Source organism: Dermochelys coriacea, chromosome 26 (assembly GCF_009764565.3).
Source record: "Dermochelys coriacea isolate rDerCor1 chromosome 26, rDerCor1.pri.v4, whole genome shotgun sequence".
NCBI lineage: Eukaryota > Metazoa > Chordata > Testudines > Dermochelyidae > Dermochelys > Dermochelys coriacea.
Window position 1 is genome coordinate 15,359,397 of NC_050093.1, and position 23,259 is coordinate 15,382,655.

At 63.0% G+C, this 23,259-nt stretch overlaps 2 protein-coding genes across 5 annotated transcripts; one reads left to right on the forward strand and one right to left on the reverse strand.

Annotated features, from left to right (window-relative positions):
• Window positions 1-360: 360 nt before the first annotated feature.
• On the reverse strand, window positions 361-7,375 carry POLM (DNA polymerase mu). 4 transcript variants are annotated; one of them, XM_038385107.2, is made up of 12 exons: window positions 7,305-7,375; window positions 6,767-6,969; window positions 5,325-5,505; window positions 5,082-5,171; window positions 4,663-4,833; window positions 4,176-4,247; window positions 2,941-3,061; window positions 2,392-2,524; window positions 2,009-2,111; window positions 1,547-1,780; window positions 1,025-1,108; window positions 361-665 (listed from the first exon to the last, which is right to left on the reverse strand). In XM_038385107.2, the coding sequence occupies exons 2-12, from the start codon at window positions 6,946-6,948 to the stop codon at window positions 579-581; spliced, it is 1,458 nt and encodes a 485-aa protein (XP_038241035.1). In that variant the 5' UTR covers window positions 6,949-6,969; window positions 7,305-7,375; the 3' UTR covers window positions 361-578. The 4 variants fall into 4 exon arrangements, with proteins under 4 accessions (XP_038241035.1, XP_043358984.1, XP_043358982.1 ...); XM_043503049.1 differs by having other exon boundaries at window positions 2,051-2,111; window positions 6,767-7,348; XM_043503047.1 differs by lacking the exon at window positions 7,305-7,375 and having other exon boundaries at window positions 1,029-1,108; window positions 2,051-2,111; window positions 6,767-7,127.
• Window positions 7,376-7,539: 164 nt separating this feature from the next.
• Window positions 7,540-23,113, forward strand: LOC119848828 (N-acetylglucosamine-6-sulfatase-like). Its single transcript, XM_038385109.2, has 13 exons — window positions 7,540-7,777; window positions 14,979-15,038; window positions 15,677-15,880; window positions 17,099-17,164; window positions 17,816-17,914; window positions 19,042-19,206; window positions 19,536-19,618; window positions 20,113-20,231; window positions 20,432-20,535; window positions 20,859-20,960; window positions 21,235-21,345; window positions 21,915-22,022; window positions 22,598-23,113. Exons 1-13 carry the CDS (start codon window positions 7,559-7,561, stop codon window positions 22,739-22,741), a joined length of 1,584 nt encoding a protein of 527 aa, XP_038241037.1. The 5' UTR covers window positions 7,540-7,558; the 3' UTR covers window positions 22,742-23,113.
• Window positions 23,114-23,259: the final 146 nt, after the last annotated feature.

Here is a 23,259-nt window from a genome sequence, read left to right on the forward strand (position 1 = left end):
TGGGTCCTGGCAGGAGAGACCAAGATGCCAGCCTGGCTCCCCGGGCCTTGGCATCCACCATGACTCACCCTGGCTGTCCGACTCCTGGGGAAGTGGGGCTGGACACCCCCATGGCAACACTGCAGGCCCCCTCCCCTGAGCCACAGAAGCCAGCTGTACACGCCCCAGACCCAACCCCCCTTGCCCCCCCCTTGCTCCCTCCCACCTGAGCACCCAGCAGTGGGACTGATCCCTTCCTGCTGCCGTGGAGGTAGACAGAGCCTGCTGGTGGGGGGGGAGGGGGCGCCACAAACAGGGACCGCGACCTGCTGAGCTGCTAGTGCCCCCATCCCCTGAACCAAGCAACCGGCCAGTCAGGAGTGCGGGGAACACGGGGCCAGGGGTTTATTGATCAGCCCTTGGGCGCTGGGCACAGACGTGGGGGGCTCAGTCCACAGGCACCAGCCTGGCTGGGTCACTCGGGGAACATACGGGAGGCAGCCAGCACGGGTGGCAGTAGGGGCCATTTCTGGGGCTGGAGAGGGGATTCCTGGGCAGTGAGAGGTCTCTGTGGGGGGCACGTACTCCAAGCCCAGGGCTCAGGCGTTTCTCTGCGCAGGGGGCACATACTCCAGGCCCAGGTGCTGGAAGATTTCTTCTTCGGACGCAGCGGGTAGAAAGAGGTTCTGGAAGGAAAGAAACCAGCGCCCGAGCTGGGCTGCCCATGACCGGGGAGTCGGCTGAAACCAAGGCTGTGGCTCGGCCCCACCAGCTCATGCCAGGCACGGCAGGGAGCAGGCAAGAGGGCAGTGCCAGGGCCTTCAGGGGTCATAGGTAGGGCCCAGCACCTGGGCGGGGTAGCGAGGGCCTGGGGATCCCTCCCACAGAACAAAGGGTGCAACCACCTGCCCTGGGGTGGGTTCCTCTGGGTGCAAGGTCTCTGCAGGCACGTCACCACCAGGGGGCAGGATCGAACCCCAGACTAGGCTTCCCCGGACCCATCCATTCAGCCCCGTGTCCCGCCCCACGCCTGGCGCTGCCATACCTGCCTGGTGTCGTACAGGGCGTGGCTGTTCAGGACCATCTTCCTCTCGTGGCTGGCGAAGCGCCGGAGCTCGCGCTCAAAGTGCTGGGGAGAAGGGCACAGACCCAGAGTTACCGCCGGTCGCTCGGCAGAGCAGGTCGAGGGACTCGGAGCCTGAAGTCAGGGTGGGGCCTGGCCCCAAGGTTCTGATTCAGACCCAGCTGGGAAGTGCTGACCCGGGTTCGGATCTCGGCTCCCCTGCACATGGAGCATCTGGCCCATTGCAAAAGGGCTGTTTGGATCCAGATTCAGAGCTCAGCATGGCGGGGCAGGGTGTGCTGGGCTGGGATCTAAATCCCCCGGCCCCCTGCCGCAGGGTGGCACAGGCTCAAATCTACAACCTCACCACTGCGGGGCTAGGCTCTAGAACCCAAAGCCTCCCCTGCAGAGGCTGGCTCATCTCTGGCACCTGCCACGCCTGCACCCAGAGGTCTGGCCCTCGCCCACGTCTATCAGCTCCCCCATCCCTGGCCAGTCACCTACCCGGGAGCCGGTCCAGCCAAGCAGAGCGAATGGGAACTGACTGACCGGAGCCACGACCAGGTCCACCCTGACGGCCTTCCAGCCTCGGGCAGCGCCTGGGCCCCCCTGCGCCTCCAGGCGAAATATGGAGAAGCACCTCTCGAATCGGTCCATGACGTCCCTGCCCCCAAGCGGCTCAGGGCCCTCACGGAGCCCGTAGCTGTTCTCCTGGCTGTGCTGATAGAGTATCAAACCCTGGGGGTGGGGGGAGAGCACGCACCTCAGCTGTGTGGGGGTATTTCCAGGGCCACCCACCCCACCCGCCTAGTGCCAACCCCAAACCACCAGCTCCCAGTCGCCTCCAAGAGCCCAGAGAGAGAATCCAGAAGTCCTGGCTCCCAGCCACCTGCTCTAACCGCCAGAGCCCACTCTCCCCCGATCTGAGGTCTTTAAAGATGAACCCCCAGTCCGCCCCTCCCGCACCTGGCTGTCCAGCCAGCTGACAACGTGGCTCAACAGCCCCGCCTCTCTGCCATCCTCGGGGTGTGTGAGGAGAAGGTCGACGTCATGGCCGCATGGCTTCCCCCTGCGTGGAGAGAAACGGACGGTCCCTCAGCAGCACGTACGCCCCAGGGCCAGCAGGGACTTCCCTTGCCCAGTGGGTTTAAGAGGCAGGGGCCTGTCTGGCTTGGGGCTGGGATCCCCCCCCTGCACAGGCTGTGCACGCTGGGGAGAGCACGGCCACACACATGCGCATGCTCCCAGGGAGACCCGAAGTTGTTTCTCTCTTTGCTGTTTCCACTTGGGAGGCAGCAGGGTGGCAAGCTGATGCCCCTCCCCACGGAGAAGGGCCCCCAGCCCGTTACCGTCTGAACCCGCCGGCCAGCGTCACTGAGGCTCCGGGCAGGAACCGCTGCATCGCCTCCTGCACCACCCGGCGGATGGACTCTGCCTCACCGCGCTCCACCGGGGTGTTGAGGTCGTTGTAGTGCCGCAGCCCTGCAGGAGAACCGCCGGGGCCGTCGCTCAGGATCCCAGGGCCCGAGGCACCGTCTGGGAGACGGGTGCGAGGTTCCCTCCCCGTGCCCTGCTGCATGGGCCACTCCACATCTGGCCATGAGGCTGCCGGGCTCAGCGCCTCACGTCAGGAGCAAACGGCCACCCAGGAAAGCTACCAGGGGCCCAAAATACCAAACTAGCAGCACCCCAGGTCCAGCCCAGCTCATGCCTCCCTGCCCCAGGGGACTCACCCCTCCCACGTCTGCAGAGTCCAGGCCAGGGCGGAGAGGGGGAAGGGGGTGACAGCGCCAGGCAGCGTGGGCGGGAACGAGAGCCTGAGGGACCCCCAGCGTGTGTCCGTCTCCAACAGCCTCCGGGCAAAGCCCCGCCCTGGTGCTTCTCCCGCAGTTCCTCACCTGCTTGCTGCTGCCTGGTCAGTTTGATGTTTTGCTCCTGCAGGTCCAAGAGCGTCCGGAGCCCCTCCTGGTACCACCGACTGGCCGTCCTCACCCCAACCCCGAAAATCTTGGTGAAGAGCTGCGGAGACAGGAGCCGGACGGTGCTGGCTGTGAGTGAACCCATGTGATGTCATCCCCTAGTGGCTGCACTCGCAGCCAGGATAAAGCAGCTACTACTGGTGGAAGCCACAGGAGCGCTCCTTTAGCTTAGGAAACAGAGTTAGAGGAGCTGGGAGACCTGGGTGCTAGTGCCAGTTCCTCCACGGTGTTTCATGTATCTAGTAATTGCTCAGCTGTGTGTCCTGGGCCCTATACTGCTAACAGGGATCCCCCCTTCAGCTCAGCTGGTATCTCTACCATATAATTAACCTGTCAAACACACACCTTACGGCTCCAGCCTGTACCCGGAAAGGGACCCTCACCGAAAGGCTGAAAGAGACATGCCGTGAGGTCTAGTCATGGCTGACCCATGGTCCCATCAGGAGGGAACCTGTCTGAGCCTTTTCAACACCACAGCCAAGGCCCATGGAGCTGGCAGGTGGTTAAAGCAGCCACCAGAAGGCAACCAGGAGCAGCCGCTGAATAGCCAACTCAGAGACCACCACATCCGAAACCAGGCCCAGTGTGTGCCCCACCCTGGCCCCAGGATCGAGGGCTGGGGCCTCCAGAGATCACCTAGCCCAGCCCCCGCTGGACCAGCCAGGGCTTCTGGGGGCAGAGGCGGGCACGTCTCAGGGCTCCAGGCCTGGCCTGGCACGGGGCAGGCGTGTGAGCTCAGGGAGAGCGGCACAGGCAGACAGGGTGGGCAGCGCTGGCAGAGCAGCGGTGACGGGGCGGAATGAAGCTCCACATGGGAGGATGAGGCGGCTCGGGGCTGGGGCAGGCGACGGAGCCTAGACTAGAGAGAGCGATAGAGATGCCAGGGGAGGGTCCCCAGGGGGCAAGCAACACGATGGAGCCAGGAAACTCTGACTCCAGCATCTCTGTGAGAGCTGCCAAGTCGGAGCCAGTCCCCTCTGGGACAGAAGCCACCCTCCTTGCCCTGCCACCGAGCCCCAAGAGAATACCCCCTGCCGCGAGCAGCGTGGGGTGTCAGACACTCGTTCCCAGCGGCAGGGGACAGCAGCCAGGCCCCAAAAGCCCCTCCACCCCACCAACAGCACCCGGCCCCACAGCCCACCCAGCTCTGATACCTTCATAGTCTGGTATCTCTCCGACAGCTTCACTCTCTCCACCTCTGCGCAGACGCCATCTTCCAGCACATCCTGCCCGAGAGAGACAGCCCTGAGTCCGGCGCCTGCCCCTCCCATGGGGCTGGAGCGATGCCCTCAGCCCTCGCTGCAGGACACGACATCCCGGTGCCAGCTCTGACCTGGGACAGCTGGGGGCTGCAGGTCGTGCCCGAGGGGCACTGGCAGAGCTGGGGGGCAGGGAAGGGATGGCAGGGAGCTGCGGGTCAGGGTTGAGGGGCACTAGCAGAGCTGGGGGGGCAAGGGATGGCAGGGATTGTGGGTCAGGGTTGAGGGGCACTGGCAGAGCTGGGGGGCAGGGCAGGGATAGCAGGGGGCTGCAGGGTCTCTCTGGCTCTCTCCAGGCCTCAGGTTCAGTACCTCCAGATCAGGTCACTCCCCCAGGCCTGGCTCCTGGGGGCCCTGTGCAGCTAGCCGGACGGGGAGTTACCTGGATGACCCGCCGGGAGTGCTCCCCGATGCCAGGCAGAGGCCCCAGCTCCTCCAGGGTGCCGAGCCAGCCGGGGAGGGCCTTCAGCACCGAGGCTGCCCTGGTGAATGCCAGGCTGCGCCCCTCGCTGCCGCTGAACCCCGCTTCCTCCGCCAGAGTCTCCAGCGCCTCCTGGGACAGAGCAGAGTCAGTGCAGGGTGAGGGAATCAGGGAGCCAGACTCACCCTCCCCCCCGTCGGGCACCGGGAACTGCAGCTCAGCCCCATGGCAGCCGGGGAACCCCAAGTGCCTCCAAGCACCCCCAGGACCAATCCCCCCCAGCTTTTGCAGCAGGCCCTGCCACCTCTCGCCCCTCCCAGCTTCAACACCCATCTCCCCTGGCCATAGTGCTCCCCCCAGCCCCGTGGGGCAGCCTGTACCGTCAGCAGCTGGTTGCTGTGGAGAAACGGGGTCCGGCGCTGGCAGGCGTACGGTGCCATCTGCCGCCCATGCGGAGCCAGCGCTGTCACCTGGGGAGGGGAGCGGGGGGGAGGGTGGGTGTCAGTGCCAGGAACCCAGGAGACCCTCAACCTGCCCAGCCCCCAGCATGCCCCATCTCCCCTTCCTGCTCAGGGCCCAGGAGCCCCTGCCCTGCTATCCACAATGCCTCCCCCCCAGCTCACCCTGAGGCGGTGCCGGGACTCGATCTCCACGGGCTGCCCGGCCCCCATGCTCTCCGTGAACCAGCTGATGTCCAGCAGGGCGGGGTCCCCCCCGGCACCGCACTCCTCCCGCTGTTGCTCCAGCCACTGGGCCACCTCGTCCCCTGAGTTCTGCTCCGACACCACGTGGGTCACCGCGGCGCTGGGGAGCCGCCACCGGGCGGGGAAGAAAGGGACGAGAGGGAGTGTCAGGCTGGGACCCCAGGAGGGAATAGGGGGAGCGACGTGAGTCTGTGGGGCTCAGACTAGGACAGAGCATGGCTCTGCCCTCCACTTATCCTATGCCTGGGCTCCCCACCCCACCCCTTCAGCTCTGCCGGTGCCCCTCACTCCTGACCCACAGCCCCTTGCTAGCCCAGCCCTGGGGTTCCTCACCCTACCGCCACTCTGCCAGTGCCCCTCACTCCTGACCTGCAGCCCCCTGCAACTCCAGCCCTGGGCTCCCCCCAGCTCTGCCGGTGCCCCTCACTCCCGACCCGCAGCCCCCTGCTAGCCCAGCCCTGGGGTTCCTCACCCTACCCCCACTCTGCCAGTGCCCCTCACTCCTGACCTGCAGCCCCCTGCAACTCCAGCCCTGGGCTCCCCCCAGCGCTGCCAGTGCCCCTCATTCCCCACCCCCAGCTAGCCCAGCCCTGGGCTCCCCCTACACCCGCAGCTCTGCCGGTGCCCCTTCCTCCTGATCCACAGCCCCCTGCCAGCCCAGGCCTGGGCTCCCTCCAGCTCTGCCAGTGCCCCTCACTCCTGACCCGCAGCCCCCTGCTACCCCAGCCCTGCCCCCCACCCAGCTCTGCCGGTGTCCTTCACTCCCAATCTGCAGCCCCCTGCTGTCCCAGCCCCGGGATCTCATGGAGAGGGAAGAGACCCAGTAGATTTTTCCAAACGTCCCTCAGTACCAGCTAAGCGGGATCCAACCCACCAGCCTTGCCCAGGCTCAGTTGGATCCACCAGGTGTCACATCAGATCCGGTGTCCCAACCAGGCCATGTCTCCCTCCCATGTCACCCCACTCCGCCAGGGGGAGATCAGGCCAGGAGCAGCCCTGGGCAAGCCTGGCGCCATCAGGGTGCCCCTCCACTCCGGGTGACCCCCGGGTTGGGGGAGGGGATAATGAGCGACACCGACGTGTGGGGAGGGGAAAGGGGCGCAGCCGGGGCCACCCCTGCTTTGCGGGGGACCTGTCAGGCCCGGCCCTTCTGGGCTTTGCCAGGCCTTGGATTCACAGGCCCCTCGTCCTGCCCAGGCTGGCCAGCTGCTCTCCCTGCCCCCCCAGTCGGATGCTCTAGGCTATGGAGAGCTGGGGGGCTGCAAGGGGCCAATGAGGTGAGGCTGGCAACAGCCATGGGGTCTATGGGGCAGTGCCTCATCTCCCCATGTCCCGGGTTGCCCACCCAGGTCCCCTCTCACCTGTAGGCCCTGTCCACACGGAAGCCCTTGGCCTGGGCCAGCTGGGTGAGGAAGGCCCTGCGGCTGGCACCCATCCGCTTCTCCACCAGGCACAGCACCACGGCGGGGAAGCGCCCAGGGCCTGGGGGCCCGGCTGGTGGGGACGGGGCCCTTCTCCTCCTCTTCAGGGGCACCAGGGCCATGGGGACGCTGGGTGGGCTAGGCTGCAGGAACACGGGGGGGGGTCAGGGACAGTGGCCAGGGTGCCCCGCACAGCAGGGCCCCCCCAAAGCTCAGCAGGGGCAGGGAGCGGGGGCGGGAGCAGGCCGGGGCTGCGGGGAAAGGGTAGGACTGGCGGGTTATGGGGCTGGGGGGAGGGCTAAGGGGGGTCAGGGCTGGGGGATCACCAGGGGAGCTCTGGGGGAGGGGATTGCACGGGGGTTTATGGGGGAGCTGGAGGAGGACAACGGGAGGGGTCCCTATGGGGGGCCTGGAGCGGGGGGGGCCTATGGGGGCGGGGCTCTATGGGGGGAGGGGGCCTGTCCGTCCCCGGCCCAACCTGCCCAGAAGCGCTGCGTGAGCCTGAAACGCCCCGCTCCACGTGGGTCAAAGCGGGCGCAGCCCCGCCCCTTATGCAAATACAGCCCCGCCCCCTCCCGCGCTCCTGGAGGTGCCGGGTCGTATTGGAAACCCGGGAGTTGGGTGGGCACCGCCCACTGCTAAAGGACCGCCCCCGTCTGGGGCGGGGCCGGGGGCGGGGCTTGCCGGGGGCGGGGCCGGGTATCTGCGGGTTTGTGCAATTGCAACTATCATATGATCGGCAAGAAGTGCGCTGGGGGCTGGGCCAGGAATTGGGGCTGGGCAGGGGGCCGGGGCCGTGCACCCTGCGGGGGTCGCAGCCCAGCCATGGGGCACCCGGCGAGCTGGGCTGCCCTACTGGTGCTGAGCGCCGCCTGGCAGCTGGTGCTGGGGGGCCCGCACAACATCGTGCTGATCCTGACGGATGACCAGGACACGGAGATCGGGGGCATGGTAAGTGCCCGGGGCCGCCAGCCCCTCCCTGGCCACAGGGCGTGGGCACAGTTACTGCCAGCCCCCCCGTATGCTCCCCGTGTCATGGGCTCTGGTAACACGGTCACACGTGCCACGGGCCCATCCGCACCGCCAGCCTCACCTGTGCGCTCCTTGTGCCACGGACCTCACAGCCCCTCTAGAGACCTAGGTGTTTGATCCCAGCCCAGCCGCTGAGCAATCCTGGGCAAGTCACTTCCCCACCACGTGCCTCAGTTTCCCCTTGGCAGGCGGATGTTGGTCGCTACTCCATGAGCGAATGTCCATGAGCAGTTCAGGGCTCACAGTGCAGAGCGCTATGACCCGCCACTCCTGGGTTCACTGACGCCTCGACAGGCTTCTGGAATTCGTGGTCTGTGGCGTTGGAGGGCGGGAAATTGCTCCTCTGAGTCAAACGCACCTGGATTCTCCACCCCACCCCCTTTGTGCCTAGCCATTGGCCCCCTTACCTGGCTGCTGTCACCGGGGGCTCTCAAAGGTGGGTCAAAATCCCTGCGTTACAGAGGGGAAACTGAGGCACAAAGAGGGACTTGGCCGTGGACTTGCACAGTAAGTCAGTGAAAGAGCTGTGAACTCAGGTGTCCTGGCTCCCAGCCCCCTGCTCTAACCACTAGACCCCACTCCCATATTCTGTATAAGCCGTTTATGCTTGGGGCGGGGGGGCGGTGAATGCCCTTAGCTGGTGGAACCCGGTCCATCACTCGTGACCCACAGCACGCACCACTTCCTCCTTCCACTTCTGGTTCTGCTCCTTGGCTCCTAGTGCCGAGCTGGCTGTTACCCCAGTAACACAGTCATGCATACCACGGGCCCATCCGCGCTGCCAGCACCACTCGTGCACTCCCCATAGCACTGATCACACAGCCATGGCATGGTCCTGTGATAGTCGCCCCCCTTTGTAAAGGATCCGTGGCTGCTGGGCCCTTGTGAGAGCTGGTGGTCGCTGTTCTGCCACGACTGGGACCCCTCTTATAAGCTAAGACTGGGGGTGCAGCTGACACGGTTCTATCCCCACTGCGAGATGGAGCCCAGACCCAGGGCACACCAATCGGGGCCACAATGCATGGCCATGCCATGGCTTAGCCGTGTCACAGGCCCTTGGGGACACAGTAAACACACAATGCGCAGCCTAGCCCCACCCACGCTACTGCCTGCCCCACCGCCCAGCCACGCCACCTACCCCCCGCTGCAGTGGGACTGACCCAGATAGTGCCAAACTTCCCCTAGACAGGACGCTCTCCTGGAGCCAGCAGAGCTGCGTTCTAATCCTGCCTCTGCCGGTGGCTTTGGGCAGGTTACTTCACCGCCACTGGCTCAGTTTCCCCTCTCACCGTGTGTCGGTCTCACCTGTTCAGACTGTGAGCTCTTCAGGGCACGGCTGTCTCCCAGAGGGGGGCTGTGTCGTTACTGATCCCACGCAGGGCGCTGGTCGGTCCCAGCCTGGCGGTTGTTTTGAGTCGCTGGCGCATGACAGGAGCTGGGGTGTTTGTCGCATTCTGTGCAGCTGTGCAAGGGTTTATTTAACGTGTGGTTAACCCAGAAGCAGCTGTCGGTTCACCCTCAGAGCTGGTGGCTCTGCTGATCCCAGGGGTATGCAGGGGGTTGCCCGCATTTGGAAGAAAAGCAGTATCTGTATTGCTCTCCGAAGTGCAGTGCTCCCCGTGGACGCATGGTGGGGTCCGTCTGACCCGGGAGGGCACGGAAAGCCTGCAGCTGGGCAGGGTTGATGACTGACCATCATTGGCATGCTTGGGAGCTAGGTGAGCAAGCGGGCCTGATGGAGGGAGGGGGCTGTCCAACCGTTGTGGTGTGAAGGGCGGGTCTCATGGTTAACCTCACAGCTCCTCTAGAGACCTGGTGTTTGATCCCAGCCCAGCCACTGTGCAATCCTGGGCAAGTCCCAGGATTTTTCTTTCCCACCATGTGCCTCAGTTTTCCCTTGGCAGGTGGATGATGGTCGCTACTCTAAGAGCAAATGTCTGTGAGCAGTTCAGGGCTCACAGTGCAGCGTTATGACCCGCCACTCCTGGGTTCATTGGCACATGGACAGGCTTCTGAAATTCGCACTCTGTGGTGTTGGAGGGTGGGAAATTGCCCCTCTGAGTCAAACGCACCTGGATTCCCCACCCCCCTTTGTGCCTAGCCATTGGCCCCCTCACCCGGACACTCTCACCTGGGGCTCTCAAAGATGGGTTAGTATCGTTATCCCCGTGTTATCGAGGGGAAACTGAGGCATGAAGAGGGACTTGGCCGTGGACTTGCTCAGTAAGTCAGTGAAATTGCTGTGAACTCAGGCGTCCTGGCTCCCAGCCCCCTGCTCTAACCACTAGACCCCACTCCCATATTCTGTACAAGCTGTTTATGCTCGGGAGGGTGTTAAAGCCCTCAGCTGGTAGAACCCAGTCCGTCACTCGTGACCCAGGCAGTACCACACGCGACGCTTCCTCCTTCCACTTCTGGTTCTGCTCCTTGGCTCCCAGGGCCAAGCCGGCTGAACTCCGAGGGGAAGCACCCAGTGTCCTGCTGGCTGGGATGGGAGCCTTTCCTCGGGTCCAACAGGCATTGGGCTGGGGCCACGCTGGGTCAGAGCCTGTATGGGAGCTGCCGGGAGCGTGGCTGATCCGGGGCACTGTGTGTCAGGTCACCTCTAGGCCGGGCGATCAAACGTTAATCCTTCAGGCACTGCCTTACACTCACTGCCGCTCCAGCCTGGCTGCTCCATACCCTTAACACCACCAACACCTCTGGAGGCCAGAGCGTGAGGGGACATGCTGGAGGGACCGATCCTGCTCTGGGCTCCGCAGGTGGACATGGCGACCAGGGACCGCAGCTTGGAGCTGTGCTGGGTGACTCCAGCTGAGGCTCTGCCCCCAATCTCTCGTCCTAGGGTGCTGTGGCACCTGGATGGCGTAGGGGCCTCTATGCGATTCTCTCGCCTTGGCACCTTACACACATCACTCCAAGACCCTGTCCCTGTAGTGTGTCCCTGGTGGGGCTCAGTGCCAGTGCACGGTCCTCTAGTGGAGACCCGCTTGCTGGGTGGGCGCCAGGTGCGATCCAGAGGTGCCAGGTGTGTGGGCCGGGGGGTTAGAGCAGGGGAGAGCAGCCTGGGGGGAGCAGCAGTCACCCCCCTCTTCTCTCCTCGTCAGCCCCTGTGGGTCCAGCAGGCTCTGAGCCCGAGGGCCAGGGCCTGATTCTGGTGCATTGCCGCTGGGGTGAATCACAAGTGACAGCTCGGGAATCGATGGAGCAGAGCCAGCGGGGGAGGGGAATCGCAGCACAAGGACCAGGCAGGGGACAGTGGCTGGGCCCAAATCAGATGTGGATACTGATGTCAATCTGAAGTGACTCTGGATTTAGCCCAGGCTGGGCTCTGAGCCTGGACGAGTGGCTCCCCAGCAAGCCCTGCCCTCAGTGCTGCTGTTTAGTATTGCCCTCATCACGAGGCTAGTCCTCCACACCCCGACCGACCGATTGCCCCAGCGCCAGCCTTGTGCAACCCCCTCCCTTCCCCCTGTGCAAATGCTGGGCTGAGCAGAGAGGTCAAGAGATCAGCGGCCGGCCCCTCCCTCTCCCCCCCCCCCCCCCGCTGGGCTGCACTGCTGCTCTCCCCTCCTTCCTGAGCTGGGGGTGTCACAGCTCCACAGGGTCCTCTCCACTCCACGGCTCTGGAACAGTCCCTGGCAGGACCCCATCAGTGTCAGCCCCCTGAGGGTCACACTCTCACTGGGGCCAGCCCCTCAGCTTCCCCGCCTCCTGGGACCGACCCCCAGAGCCTTCAGCACCCCAGGGTCATGCTGTGAGCTCCCTGCAGCGAGTTGAGTCCCCAGGTTGGAACCTGAGGGAGACTTGTACCCCCAAAGGGAGCACTGCACCCCACCTTCCCTAGACTGTGGTCACGCTCAGCCAGCGCGGTAGGAGCAGTCGGGGTTTATTAGGTGTCTGGAACACAGAGCAGAAAGTCCTTGGTTAGCACAGGGAGTGGAAAGTGACAGCCTGGTCCAGCAGGGTCAGCCCAGAGCCCTCTGCCCCCTCTTTGGTGCCAGTCCAGGAGAGACTCCTGCTTCCCATAGCCCCACACTTAACACCCCTACCTGGCCCCTCCACAGCCCTTTGTTCTTCAGCTGCTCCCACCCAGCTGGCTTCCTGTGGGTGGCGGGGGTGGGTGGGGGGAGTGCCTTCGTTGCTAGGTACCAAATCTCTGGGGGAATTGGAGTGGTCATTGTCCTTTCAGGCTCTCCATGGGCCAGTCATGCCTGGATCTCTGTAAACAACCTATTCCCACTACCTAGTAACCATGCAGCTCATGTGGAAACTGAGGCACATACAGTATCCATACAAAATATGAAAAATTCCCACTTTGTGACAAGGAGACTTTCCAGCTGGGTCTCTCTCTGCCCTTGTCTGTCAGCCCCCTTGTGCGGGTCAAACCCCAGGCCCTCAATGGTGAAGCATCAACTCTTTGAGCTAGCTGCTAATTAGCTGGTAGCAGTAGTAGGTTGTTCACCTCTGATGCAGAACAGTTCCAGTTGCACCCTACACGGTCACACCCGCCTAGCATGTGCGGCCACTGCAGCCACATATCCTTTAGTTAGACACAGGTTTTTGTGCTTAGGGCAAGTGTACAAGGTTGCCTGGCCTGTGACCAATAGGCCCTGCCAAGTGACCTGATGGGTCCATCTGGCCTTAAACTCTACAGATCATGAGGGTTCCTAAAGCATAACTGATACACACCAAGCGTCTCTGAAATGCAGCCAGCTCTGGGGTGGAGCGTAGTGGGCAGAGATGCCAAAGGAAAGCCTGAGCATTCCAAAATGACCGGGGGTCTCTCAGAGCTCTCAGTTTAAGGTCTCTCCCCTTTAACGATTCCACATTTATCGCTAATCCTAATTGCTGTGTTCTATTGAGTTGTTCTTTATACAGCACCATGTGGGGGGAGGGAGGGAGGGATATGATGCCCGGTTCCTAAGCAACAGACAGTCAAAGTGACACTTTCCAGAGCAAAGGGTAGCTCCAGAGGAATCACCGCAGTGAATCAGACCAGGGTCCATCTGGCCTAGCACCAAGGAGCCCCCTGTAGAGTAAATTCCTTCCTGACCAAGCTGGGAGAGGTTGCAAGTGCTTTGGAAGACAGGATTAAAATTCAAAATGCTCTGGACAAACGGTCTGAAGTAACTAGGATGAAATTCAATAAGGACAAATGCAAAGCACTCCACTTAGGAAGGAACAATCAGTAGTACACATACAAAATGGGAAATGACTGCCCAGGAAGGAGCATTGCGGAAGGGGATCTGGGGGTCCTAGTGGATCACAAGCTACATATGAGTCAACCGTGTAACGCTGCTGCAAAAAAAGCAAACATCATTCTGGGATGTTGTCAGGGTTCCTTCCCCATTCTGAACTCTAGGGTACAGATGTGGGGACCCACATGAAAGACCCCCTAAGCTTATTTGTATCAGCTTAGGTTAAAAACTTCCTCAAGGTACAAACTTTGCCTTGTCCTTGAACAGTATGCTGCCACCACCAAGCGTTTTAAACAAAGAAGAGGGAAAGAGCCCACTTGGAGATGTCTTCCCCCAATATCCCCCCAAGCTCTACACCCCCTTTCCTGGGGAAGGCATGATAAGAATCCTCACCAATTTGTACAGGTGAACACAGACCCAAACCCTTGGATCTTAAGAACAATGAAAAAGCAATCAGGTTCTTAAAAGAATTTTAATTAAAGAAAAGGTAAAATAATCACCTCTGTAAAATCAGGATGGAAAATACTTTATAGGGTATTCAGATTCAAAACACAGAGGATCCCCCTCTGGGCAAAACCATAAAGTTACAGAAAACAGGAATAAACCTCCCTCTTAACACAGGGAAAATTCACATAAACCGAAAGATAAACTAACCCACCTTGCCTGGCTTACCTCTACTGGTTGCAATATTGGAGACTTGGATTAGGATGGGTTGGAGAAGATGGATTTCTGTCTGGCCTCTCTCAGTCCCAAGAGAGAACAATCCCATAAACAAAGAGCACAAACAAAAGCCTCCCCCCTGCCCAAGATTTGAAAGTATCTTGTCCCTTTATTGGTCCTTTGGGTCAGGTGCCAGCCAGGTTAGCTGAGCTTCTTAACCCTTTACAGGTAACAGGATGTTGCCTCTGGCCAGGAGGGATTTTATAGCCCTGTGTACAGAAAGGTGGTTACCCTTCCCTTTATATTTTTGACAGATGTATTAGCAGGAGTGTTGCAAGCAAGACACGAGAAGTAATTCTTCCACTTTACTCCATGCTGATTAGGCCTCAACTGGAGTATTGTGTCCAGTTCTGGGCTCCACATTCCAGGAAAGATGTGGACAAATTGGAGAAATTCCGGAGAAGAGCAACAAAATGATGAAAGGTCTAGAAAACATGACCTGTGAGGGAAGACTGAAAAACTTGAGTTTGTTTAGTCTGGAGAAGAGAAGACTGAGAGGGGGAGATGATACCCATTTTCAAGTACATAAAAGATTGTTACAAGGAAGAGGGAGGAAAATTGTTCTTCTTAATCTCTGAGGACAGGACAAGCAGCAATGGGCTTAAATTGCAGCAAGGGAGGTTTAGGTTGGACATTAGGAAAAACTTCCTAACAGTCAGAGTGGTTAAGTCCTGGAATAAATTGCCCAGGGAGGTTGTGAAATCTCTATCATTGGGGATTTTTAAAGGCAGGTTAGACAAAGACCTGTCAGGGGTGGTCTAGATAATACTTAGACCTGCTTTGAGTGCAGGGGACTGGACTAGATGAGCAATTAGTGGCTGGCACATGCCCTGAAACATGCGGGTTTATAAAGATGTGTTCTGTCTAATGAAACCAACAATATCAATCATACACAGGGAATGGCTAATGCTTTTTTTTAAAAATCTGGCTACAGTTTGAGGCCTGTATGATATCCAGTGGCAGTGAGTCCCATAGGCTATTTCATAGATTCATGAGCTGTGCTGCTATTATGGAAGAGGGGGATGGGAGCATCTGATTTCCCTTCTCTAGTCTTTCCACTATTTTATGTGCCTCTCTCGCCTCCCCACGCCTCCGTACGGACTGGTCCAGATGTTCCCTGTCTCCCTGAAGGGGCGGGCGCTGTTCGTCCCTGCCACGTTGGGTTCACGGCTCATGACTGGTTCCATGTCTCTTTATAGACTCCGATGAAGAAGACGCAAGCCCTGATCGGCCAGGCAGGTGTCTCCTTCACCAATGCAGTGAGTGCCACGGCGCTGTACGGACACCCCCGCCGGAGACCGGGCAAACTGGCCCCCTCGTGGGCCACACCGCATGTGCCACGGCTGGCTCATGCACAGCTCTTCCTCTGGTCTCCTGTCCGTGTGGGGCAGGGGGACTGGCCGGGGACAGAGCCAGAGAGCTGCCTCAGGAGCTGAGACCACAGGAAGGGGGAGCCCAGACATCACTGGTGGGACAGACGGGGACTCCCTGGCACTGGAGATCAGAGCCACTGGGGGCTCTCAGAGGGTTGTCCCCTGTGGCCTCATGGCTGGCGGTGCCTCATGGCCTGATCACTGGGACCTCAGCCTGGCGCCCACTCAAGGTCTTATGACCCAAAGGCCTGGTACATCCCAGTGGGACTCCCCCCACCCCCATCTTTAGAGGCCCAGGAGTGGCCTGGCTGCCTGACCAGAGTCCCCTGCCCTGTCTGAGCCCGAGGGGCCCTGCCAGCCCTCAGCCAAGTGTCCGGGACAGCAGCCTTTGTCCACCACTGCCTGGTGCTGATGCCAGGAAGGGGAGCAGAGGACAGGCCGCCCCTCCCGGGCCGGGGGATGCGCCTGCAGAAACCCCGGGAGGGCTGCTGGGGCCGGGGCTGAACGTCCGTCTCTTGCCCCAGTTCACAGTCACCCCCCTGTGCTGCCCCAGCCGCAGCAGCATCCTGAGCGGGTGCTACCCCCACAACCACCTGGTGAGGAACAACTCCCTGGAGGGCAACTGCAGCAGCCTGGCCTGGCAGAAGAGCCAAGAGCCACTGGCCTTCCCCGTCTACCTGCAGAGGCAGGGCTACCAGACCTTCTACGCCGGCAAATACCTCAACCAGGTAACGGGCTCCCCCCCCCGACTGGCACAATGGGGCCTCGCACCCGACAGACCTTGCTGTGTGACACAGGCCATGGCCAGAGTGCTATGGCTGGGCAGGGAGTGGGGCTAGTGGGTAGAACACGGGGGCTGGGAGCCAGGACTCCTGGGTTCTATCCCCAGCTCTGGTAGGGGAATGGGGTCTAGTGGTTAGAGGGGAGTCTGGAAGACCCAAGACTGAGCCTGCTTGAGATGGAGAGTCCTTGGGGTGGTGGTGGGAGGGGCGTTTGCCGCCTGCCACTCTGTTCCGGGGCCCCTTACGGGTGGTGCTGGCTGGGCAGGGGCTGTCGCTGGCCACGCGCTGGGGAACACCTCCTCGCTGCAGCCTGGGCAGCTGGCAGGGGACCTCAGTGCCCAGCTCCAGGGGAGGGCAAGGGCCACTTTCCGGTTTGAATGCCCTGGGACTTGTAGCCGCTGAATCAATGGGATTTTTGCCACTGAGTTCCGTGTGTTCAGGATCTGGCCCGGTACCAACAGGGTGTTGCTGTTTGGGGCAGAGGGAGCAACCAGGAGCTCCCCAGCACATCCTGACATCCAGCCGCGTGGTAGGGCCCCAGCTGGCCCCCGCGAGAGCAGCCAGGGGCTTCTGAGCTGACAGTCCCAGGGAGCTGGGGGGCCGGGTGGAGGCCGAATTGAGACGGCTGTGCAGCAACAGGGAGGAGCCCAGGGTTGGGCGCTGGACCACGGTTGCCTCCCATGGGCTCTTTAGTGGCTAGGAGCTTCGCCCAGTGGTTTTGGAGCCTGGGGCTGGAAGCCAGGACTCCTGGGTTCCATGACAGATCTGGAAGGGGAGTGCAGGCTAACGTTTAGAGCAGGTAGGGTCAGGACCCCGGGTTCTACTCCCAGCTCTGCTGCTGACCACATGTGCAAGATTGCACATAGCACGAGCCTCTCTGCCTCAGTTTCCACAGTGAAATGTGAGGCTAGTGACACAGCCCTGCCTCATGAGCAGGGCCATGAGGGTAAATGGATCCATCTTTGGGAGGCTGTGGGACGCTGTGTGGGTGGGGCCATAGAGGTGTCTGCATTGAACCAGGAGGCTGATGGCCCTGGGCTGTGCTTGGCTCCTGGGGCTTTCCCATCACTGCCGGGGTTGGGGGGTCAGAGGCAGGAGCCTGTTCGGTTTCCTTTGTCCTCTGAGCAGTGAGTATGTGTAACCGGGGCCTCTCCCCCTTTGCAGTACGGACACCCCGCGGCCGGGGGCGTCCAGCATGTGCCCCTGGGTTGGAGGTACTGGAACGGCCTGGTGAGTGCCAGCTCTGCCTCCCGGCAGCCTTTGTGCTGCGTCTCGCGGCTTGCTCTGACCCGGGAGGCCTTGACATTTCTGGGCCTTGCGGGGACCCTGGGCAGGTGGATGGTGGCCGCAGGTTGCTGTAACCCCTAATCAGTCCTGTCCGTCACCTCGGGGTTGGGGGACCCAGGACTGAGCCCCGGCCAGGAGCCAAGGTGACAGGCTGCGGAGGCTTAGCCCAGATCTGTTCCCTGCTCCAAAGAGCTCCCAGTATGCGTGAAGAGATGCGGGGGTAATATGGGGGGGGTGATGAGAGAAGGAGTAAGTGCCTGTTGGACCCTAGTGTCCCAGCTAAATCTAACCAAACAACTGCATTTTGCCGCTCTGGTGTCTCCCCCCACCCTTGGGATTCTCCTTCCCGCCCCGCTGCGGCGTCCCTGTGCTCAGGGACCAGCAGCCACGCTTCACCCCAGAAGTGGCCGCACTGTGGTTGCATGGTGGGGTGGTGAGCCCCTCTGGGACAGAGACCGACATGTAACAGCCAGTCTGCACCCCCCGCAGGGTGCCGTGGGCGGGTGGGGCGCTGCGAGGCGAGGGCAGCTGGGCAGTGAAGGTGTGGGGGCTGCGGGTAGCAGGGTGTGGCTGACTGCTTGGGCTGCCCCGCAGGTGGGGAACTCCCGCTATTATAACTACACCCTGTCGGTGAACGGGCGAGAGGAGCGGCATGGGCAGCGCTACCAGGACGACTACCTCACGGATCTCATTGTGAGTCTCTGCCCCGTGCCCGCTGGCCAGCCCCGTCTAGTTGCCACGCTGACCTCGCCAGGGGCTTGGAGCTGGGGCTGGTCAGGGGCCTGTGATTCCCACCCAGGATTTATGCTACAAACTGGGGCTCCTCAGCTGGGCGTGGGGCCGATCGAGGGATAACCGAGTCGCCAAGGTGAGGGGGTGTGAAAACGGCACAGGGGGTCTGACAGTTAAGCCCATGGTAATGGCCTGCGAGTCGTCTGTAGTCAGTGTCCTGGTTCAGTCGCCCCCTCCCGGTACCATGAACCCCGGCGGGAGCGGGAGCGGAGAAGGGCTGCGAGGAGCCAATCTTAGCAGGGGAGCCCAGACAGCTGGGCTGGTTCCGGGGGCTCTGCTCGCTCGCTGTGAACGCCTCGGGGGCGACCGCCAGTGCGGGGCACGGGCACAGGGCCACACGGGGGTAAACAGGCGATGGTGCAGCGGGGGCTGAAGCTGAGAAGGGTCCAGTGCCCCAGGGAGGTGCTAGATCAGGGCATGACGGGGCGGACCGGACAGAACTGCCCCATTACCCACCCTTCTTGGACTACATCTCCCATGATGCACTGTGGTTATGCAACAGTCACCGTGCTCCACCTCCCCTCAGCAAGAGAGGAGGCTGTGGTGCATCATGGGAGATGTAGTCCAACCGGGGAACCAGCCCATGGGGCAAGCAGGTGCCTGAACTGCAGCTCCCGGAGGCACCACGTCGACATTGCCCATGGGCAATATTCCCCATTTCGGCTTTTTGACAAAACTTGACATTTCCTAGGAACACCCCTCCCCCGCACTCCTCCCACCCCACTTCCCCACCCCTACCCCTCACAGCCCTGAGTACCCTTCCCCACCCCCGTGTCCCTCCCGCCCTGCCCCACCCCACTCACCTCTCATGGCTGCACAGTAGGGGTGGGGGAGGCCTCCGCAGAACCCCATTGATTCCTGGCTGGAGTGGGTGCTGTGGGGTGACACAAGCCTCCCCCCACAGCACCATCCCACCCCCACTGGCCCACAGCTCTCCACCTCCATCCCCTCCCTGGGTGGGTCCGTCTGTCCGGCCCCCAGGGCTCTGTCCCCCCCCACCAGCAAGGTCTCTGCCCTCCTGCCTGCAGACCAACCGGAGCCTGGAGTTCCTGCAGAAGTGGTCCCGCCCGCCCTTCCTGATGGTGCTGGCCCCGCCTGCCTCCCACTCCCCGTGGACCGCGGCACCAGGTTATGCCACGGCCTACAGCACCACCAGGGCACCCCGGGATGGCAGTTTCAACGTCCACGGCAAGGTGAATGGGGACGAGGTGCCCGCCACGCACCGTGCCAGCATCCTGCAGCCCTGCCAGTCCCTCATGGGGCCAGGGTGGGGGTGGGTCTCTTCCCTGGCGCGGCTGATGCCCCTGTCACGGGGGGACGTGGGCTGGTGGTTTGACCACGGGGCTGGGCTCCAGGATCCCACCGTGTGCTCCAGCCCTGCTCCCAACACCGTGGCCAGGCAATCCCCTGCGCTGTGACACCCCTTTGGGGCAGAGGAGAGTACTGCGGGGGGGGGGGGGCACAGCGCCAGGCTGGGGAGTCAGGGATGCTTCTCCCCATGACTGCCCCCTTCCTCTCGCAGGACAAGCACTGGCTGGTGAGACAGGCCAGGAGCCCCATGGCTAACACGTCCATCGAGTTCCTGGACAAGGCCTACAGGGAGAGGTGAGGGGCCGCACCCCGCGGGGGGAGTCAAAGGGGGCCCAGTGCAGCACAGGTCGGAGCTGGAGGCAGCTGAGCTGGCTGGGAGGGGGCAGGGTTGGGGGACTCATTGTGAGAGGGGACTGGGAGGGGGTCAGGAGGCGGCCCAGGAATGGGGGAGGGGTGGGTGGCCCTGCCTGGCTTGCGGGGGGTTGAGGATGTTGTATAGAAGGGACCGCATTAGTCTGATCTGGGATGGGTGGGGGGGGGATACCAGCCGGGGGGGGCCTAGGGGTCTGGTCTAGGATGGGCAGGGCCGGGATATCTGCAGGGGGGACCACAGATCTGGTCTGGCCAGAGATTGGTGGCTCTAAACGCAGAGGGACCCATCGTGGTGGTCTCGCCTGGGCAAGCAGGGCTGGCTGGGGGCCGGAGGGGGAGGGGTCCCGGCCCAGGGTGCAGCAGCCCGTGTGGGAGCAGGTCCCTGGCTGGGGCCGTTAACCCCCATGTGCCCGCAGGTGGCAGACTCTGCTCTCGGTGGACGACCTGGTGGAGAGGGTGGTGGGCCGGCTAAAGGCCCTGGACCTGCTGGCCAGCACCTACATCTTCTACACCTCGGACAACGGCTACCATGCAGGTGAGCCCCCGGCCACCCCTCTGCAGGGCAGGGCCTGGGCTCCCTCCAGCACGGCCTGGCCTTGGACCCTGGGCCTGTGGGCTCAGCATGGAGGGGCTCCGGTTTTAGGGGTCACTGGTCCCATCCCCAGGGGCCCTGCAGGCAGTGGGGGAGGGGGCTTCCCGGGTGGGTGCTGGTGCTGACCCCTGTCCTCCCCGCAGGCCAGTTCTCGCTGCCCATCGATAAACGCCAGCTGTACGAGTTTGACATCCGGGTGCCGCTGCTGGTGCGGGGGCCGGGCATCAAAGCGAACCAGACCCGATCGGTAGGTGCCCCCCCAGTCCCTGGTGGGCAATGCTGCTGCTGGGGCTGGTGGGAAATCTGGGTTCCTGTGCCCCTCGGGGGCCCTGTCTGTGCCCAGAGAGTGGCAGAGTCCCCTCCCTGTCCGCACGGCCCTGCCCTCCTCAGGAGCCAGGACGCCTGGGTCCTATCAGCCCTGCTCTGGGTGAGGCCCTGCTCATCACAGCCAGCTGGGAGCGGGGCAGGCGGGCAGACGTACTGGAGCCAGGGCAGGGACCGGGCCAGGACCTGCCCTCCCCATGCCAGCCCCAGGACGCACGGTGATTTGTGCCCCTCTCCCCCGCCCAGGAGCCGATCCTCAATATTGACTTGGGGCCCACGTTCCTGGACATCGCCGGCCTCAACGTCTCGCAGACCGCCATGGATGGGCAGTCCTTCCTGCCGCTGCTGGTGATGCTGCCCAGGCCGCCGGGGTGGGGGGCAGGGGCCTGTGGGGGGAGCTCCTGGCGACCCCAGCCCCAGCCTCTACCAGCAGAGGGTGCTGGGGGGAGCGGGGCGGGGCAAGGCGCTGGCTGGGGGGCTCCATGCAGGGGGTGATGTGGAGAGTGGGGCAGGGCTACCCCAGACTCTCCCATGCAGGGGGCACTGTGGGGAGTGGGGCAGTCGCTGGCTGGGGGGGCTCCATGCAGGGGGGCTGGTCTAACCACCGTGTGCTTGGCCCCAGGTGACCCCGGCGCAGCCCAGCGCGTGGCGGGCGGATTTCCTGGTGCAGTACACAGGGGAGGGGTTCCCAGACGGGGACCCAGCCTGCCCGGCTCTGGGCCCAGGGGTATCGGTGAGTCTGTCCAGGCTGAGCCCTGTTGCTGCCGGGGGAGCTGGCGTCACAGTGCCCGGGCCCACGGGGGAGCCGTCAGGGCCAGGCCTCCCCTCCCCCGGCCTGCGGTGCCAATGCAAAGCAGCTGATTTCCACACAGTGTCATTTACAAACCCTGCCCGGCCCTCCCTGGCCCGCAGGCACCGTGCCTGGCCCTGCACAGAACCAGCGCCCAGGGTGCCCCCTCTGGCATCTTCTCTCCCCCCTCCAGACCCCCATCGCCCCTCCCTCCTCCTTCCCAAGGGCTCGTCTTGTGCCCAGAGCTGGCTCCCGGCCCCAATACATGGACTGGGGGCCCAGCTGGCTGTGGGGCACTGGGGGGAGGACTTGCACCCCGTAAGGACAGTCTGTCACAGCTCAACCCAGCTGGCTGCGGGGGCTGGGCCCCCCTCTGGGGAGTGATGGTCAGAAGGCCAGGGGATGGGTGGGTGGGTCCACGGTGAAGGAGGTGTTGGGGATGCGGGCGGACTGGGGGGTCAGAGGGGGCGGAAGAGGTTGTAATGCACTGACAGTGACCCCTGGCCTCCCAGCAATGCTTCCCCGACTGCGTGTGCGAAGACGCCTTCAACAACACCTATGCCTGTGTCCGCGCCCTGCATCCCCATGGCCTGCAGTACTGCGAGTTCGCCGACAGCCAGGTGAGCCAGGCGCTGGTGCCCCCAGTCGGGGGCCAGATGCTGCAGCCAGCACTGCCGGCTCAGTGCCCCCTGCCACAGCCCCCTACTCTGCACAGGGCCTGGGCCTGTCCCCTGGCAGGGGGTGGGGAGGGGAGCCAGACAGGGCTGGTTCTGCCCCCCAGGGTTGACGGGGGGAGCCGGGCAGAGCTGATTCTGGCCCCCTGGCTAGTGGGGGGGTGAGGGGGAGTCAGGCAGGGCTAGGCCTGCCCCCTGGCGAGGTGGGGGAGCTGGGTTGAGCTGGGCCTGGCCTCCAGGGCTGGGGGGGAAGCTGGGCAGGGCTGGTTCTGCCCCCCAGGGCTGGCAGGGGGAGCCAGGCAGGGCTGAGCCTGTCCCCTGGCGAGAGGCAGGGGTGGAGCCGGGCAGATCTGGGGGGCTGGCAGGAGGATCTGGGGCTCCGAGGGCATCCTGGTTCCGACCCCCAGGGATTCCGTTGCCCATGGAGCCCCCTGGTTTGCTGGGTGCTCTAGGTGGGGCTGGTGGGGTGGGAGTTCCCCGGGCTCTGCCCTGCTCCTCGCTGACCGGTGTGGCTCCTGCAGGCCTTCGTGGAGCTGTACAACCTGACCGCTGACCCCCAGCAGCTCCGCAACGTGGCCCAGAGCGTGGACCCCACCCTGCTGGAGGCTTTGAACCAACGGTTGATCAAGCTCCAGGCCTGCGCAGGGCCCAGCTGCCGGGCCTAGGGGCGCCCGCCCCCTGGCTGTGCCAGGAACCCACCAACGACTCAGCGCACTCCAAACACCCGGGGCTGGATGGGCCCACTCCCCCGACCTTGGCTCCTTCCCAGGTTGCCCAGAGCCCAGCGCAGGATGCCAGGGGCCCCGGGGCTGGACAAAGGGGCTCCCCCAGTCTGAGTTCCCCACATTTGCTGCCCCCCCCCAGACTCGGGCTCTACCCTCAGGGATATTTCCATCCTCACCCCAGTTTGTAGCTGTGCTTGCTCTACCCAGCCTCCCTGCCCCTCCCCTGCTGATTCCTCTGGCTCTGGAAGCTGCTGGGGTCCCTGATCTTCCCCCCGCCCTGTGACATGAAGGTGAAATAAATTCTGGTTCGTAGAAGGGACTTGGCTGTTTGTTTGCGGGTTCCTCCCTGGAGGCTCGGCCCTGCAGGACGGGGCTCGGGCCTTCCACCCCACCTGGGCTGCTGGTGAGACATCAGGTCCCCCATGGGCCACCCAGACCCTCCTCAGGGTGCAGACTCC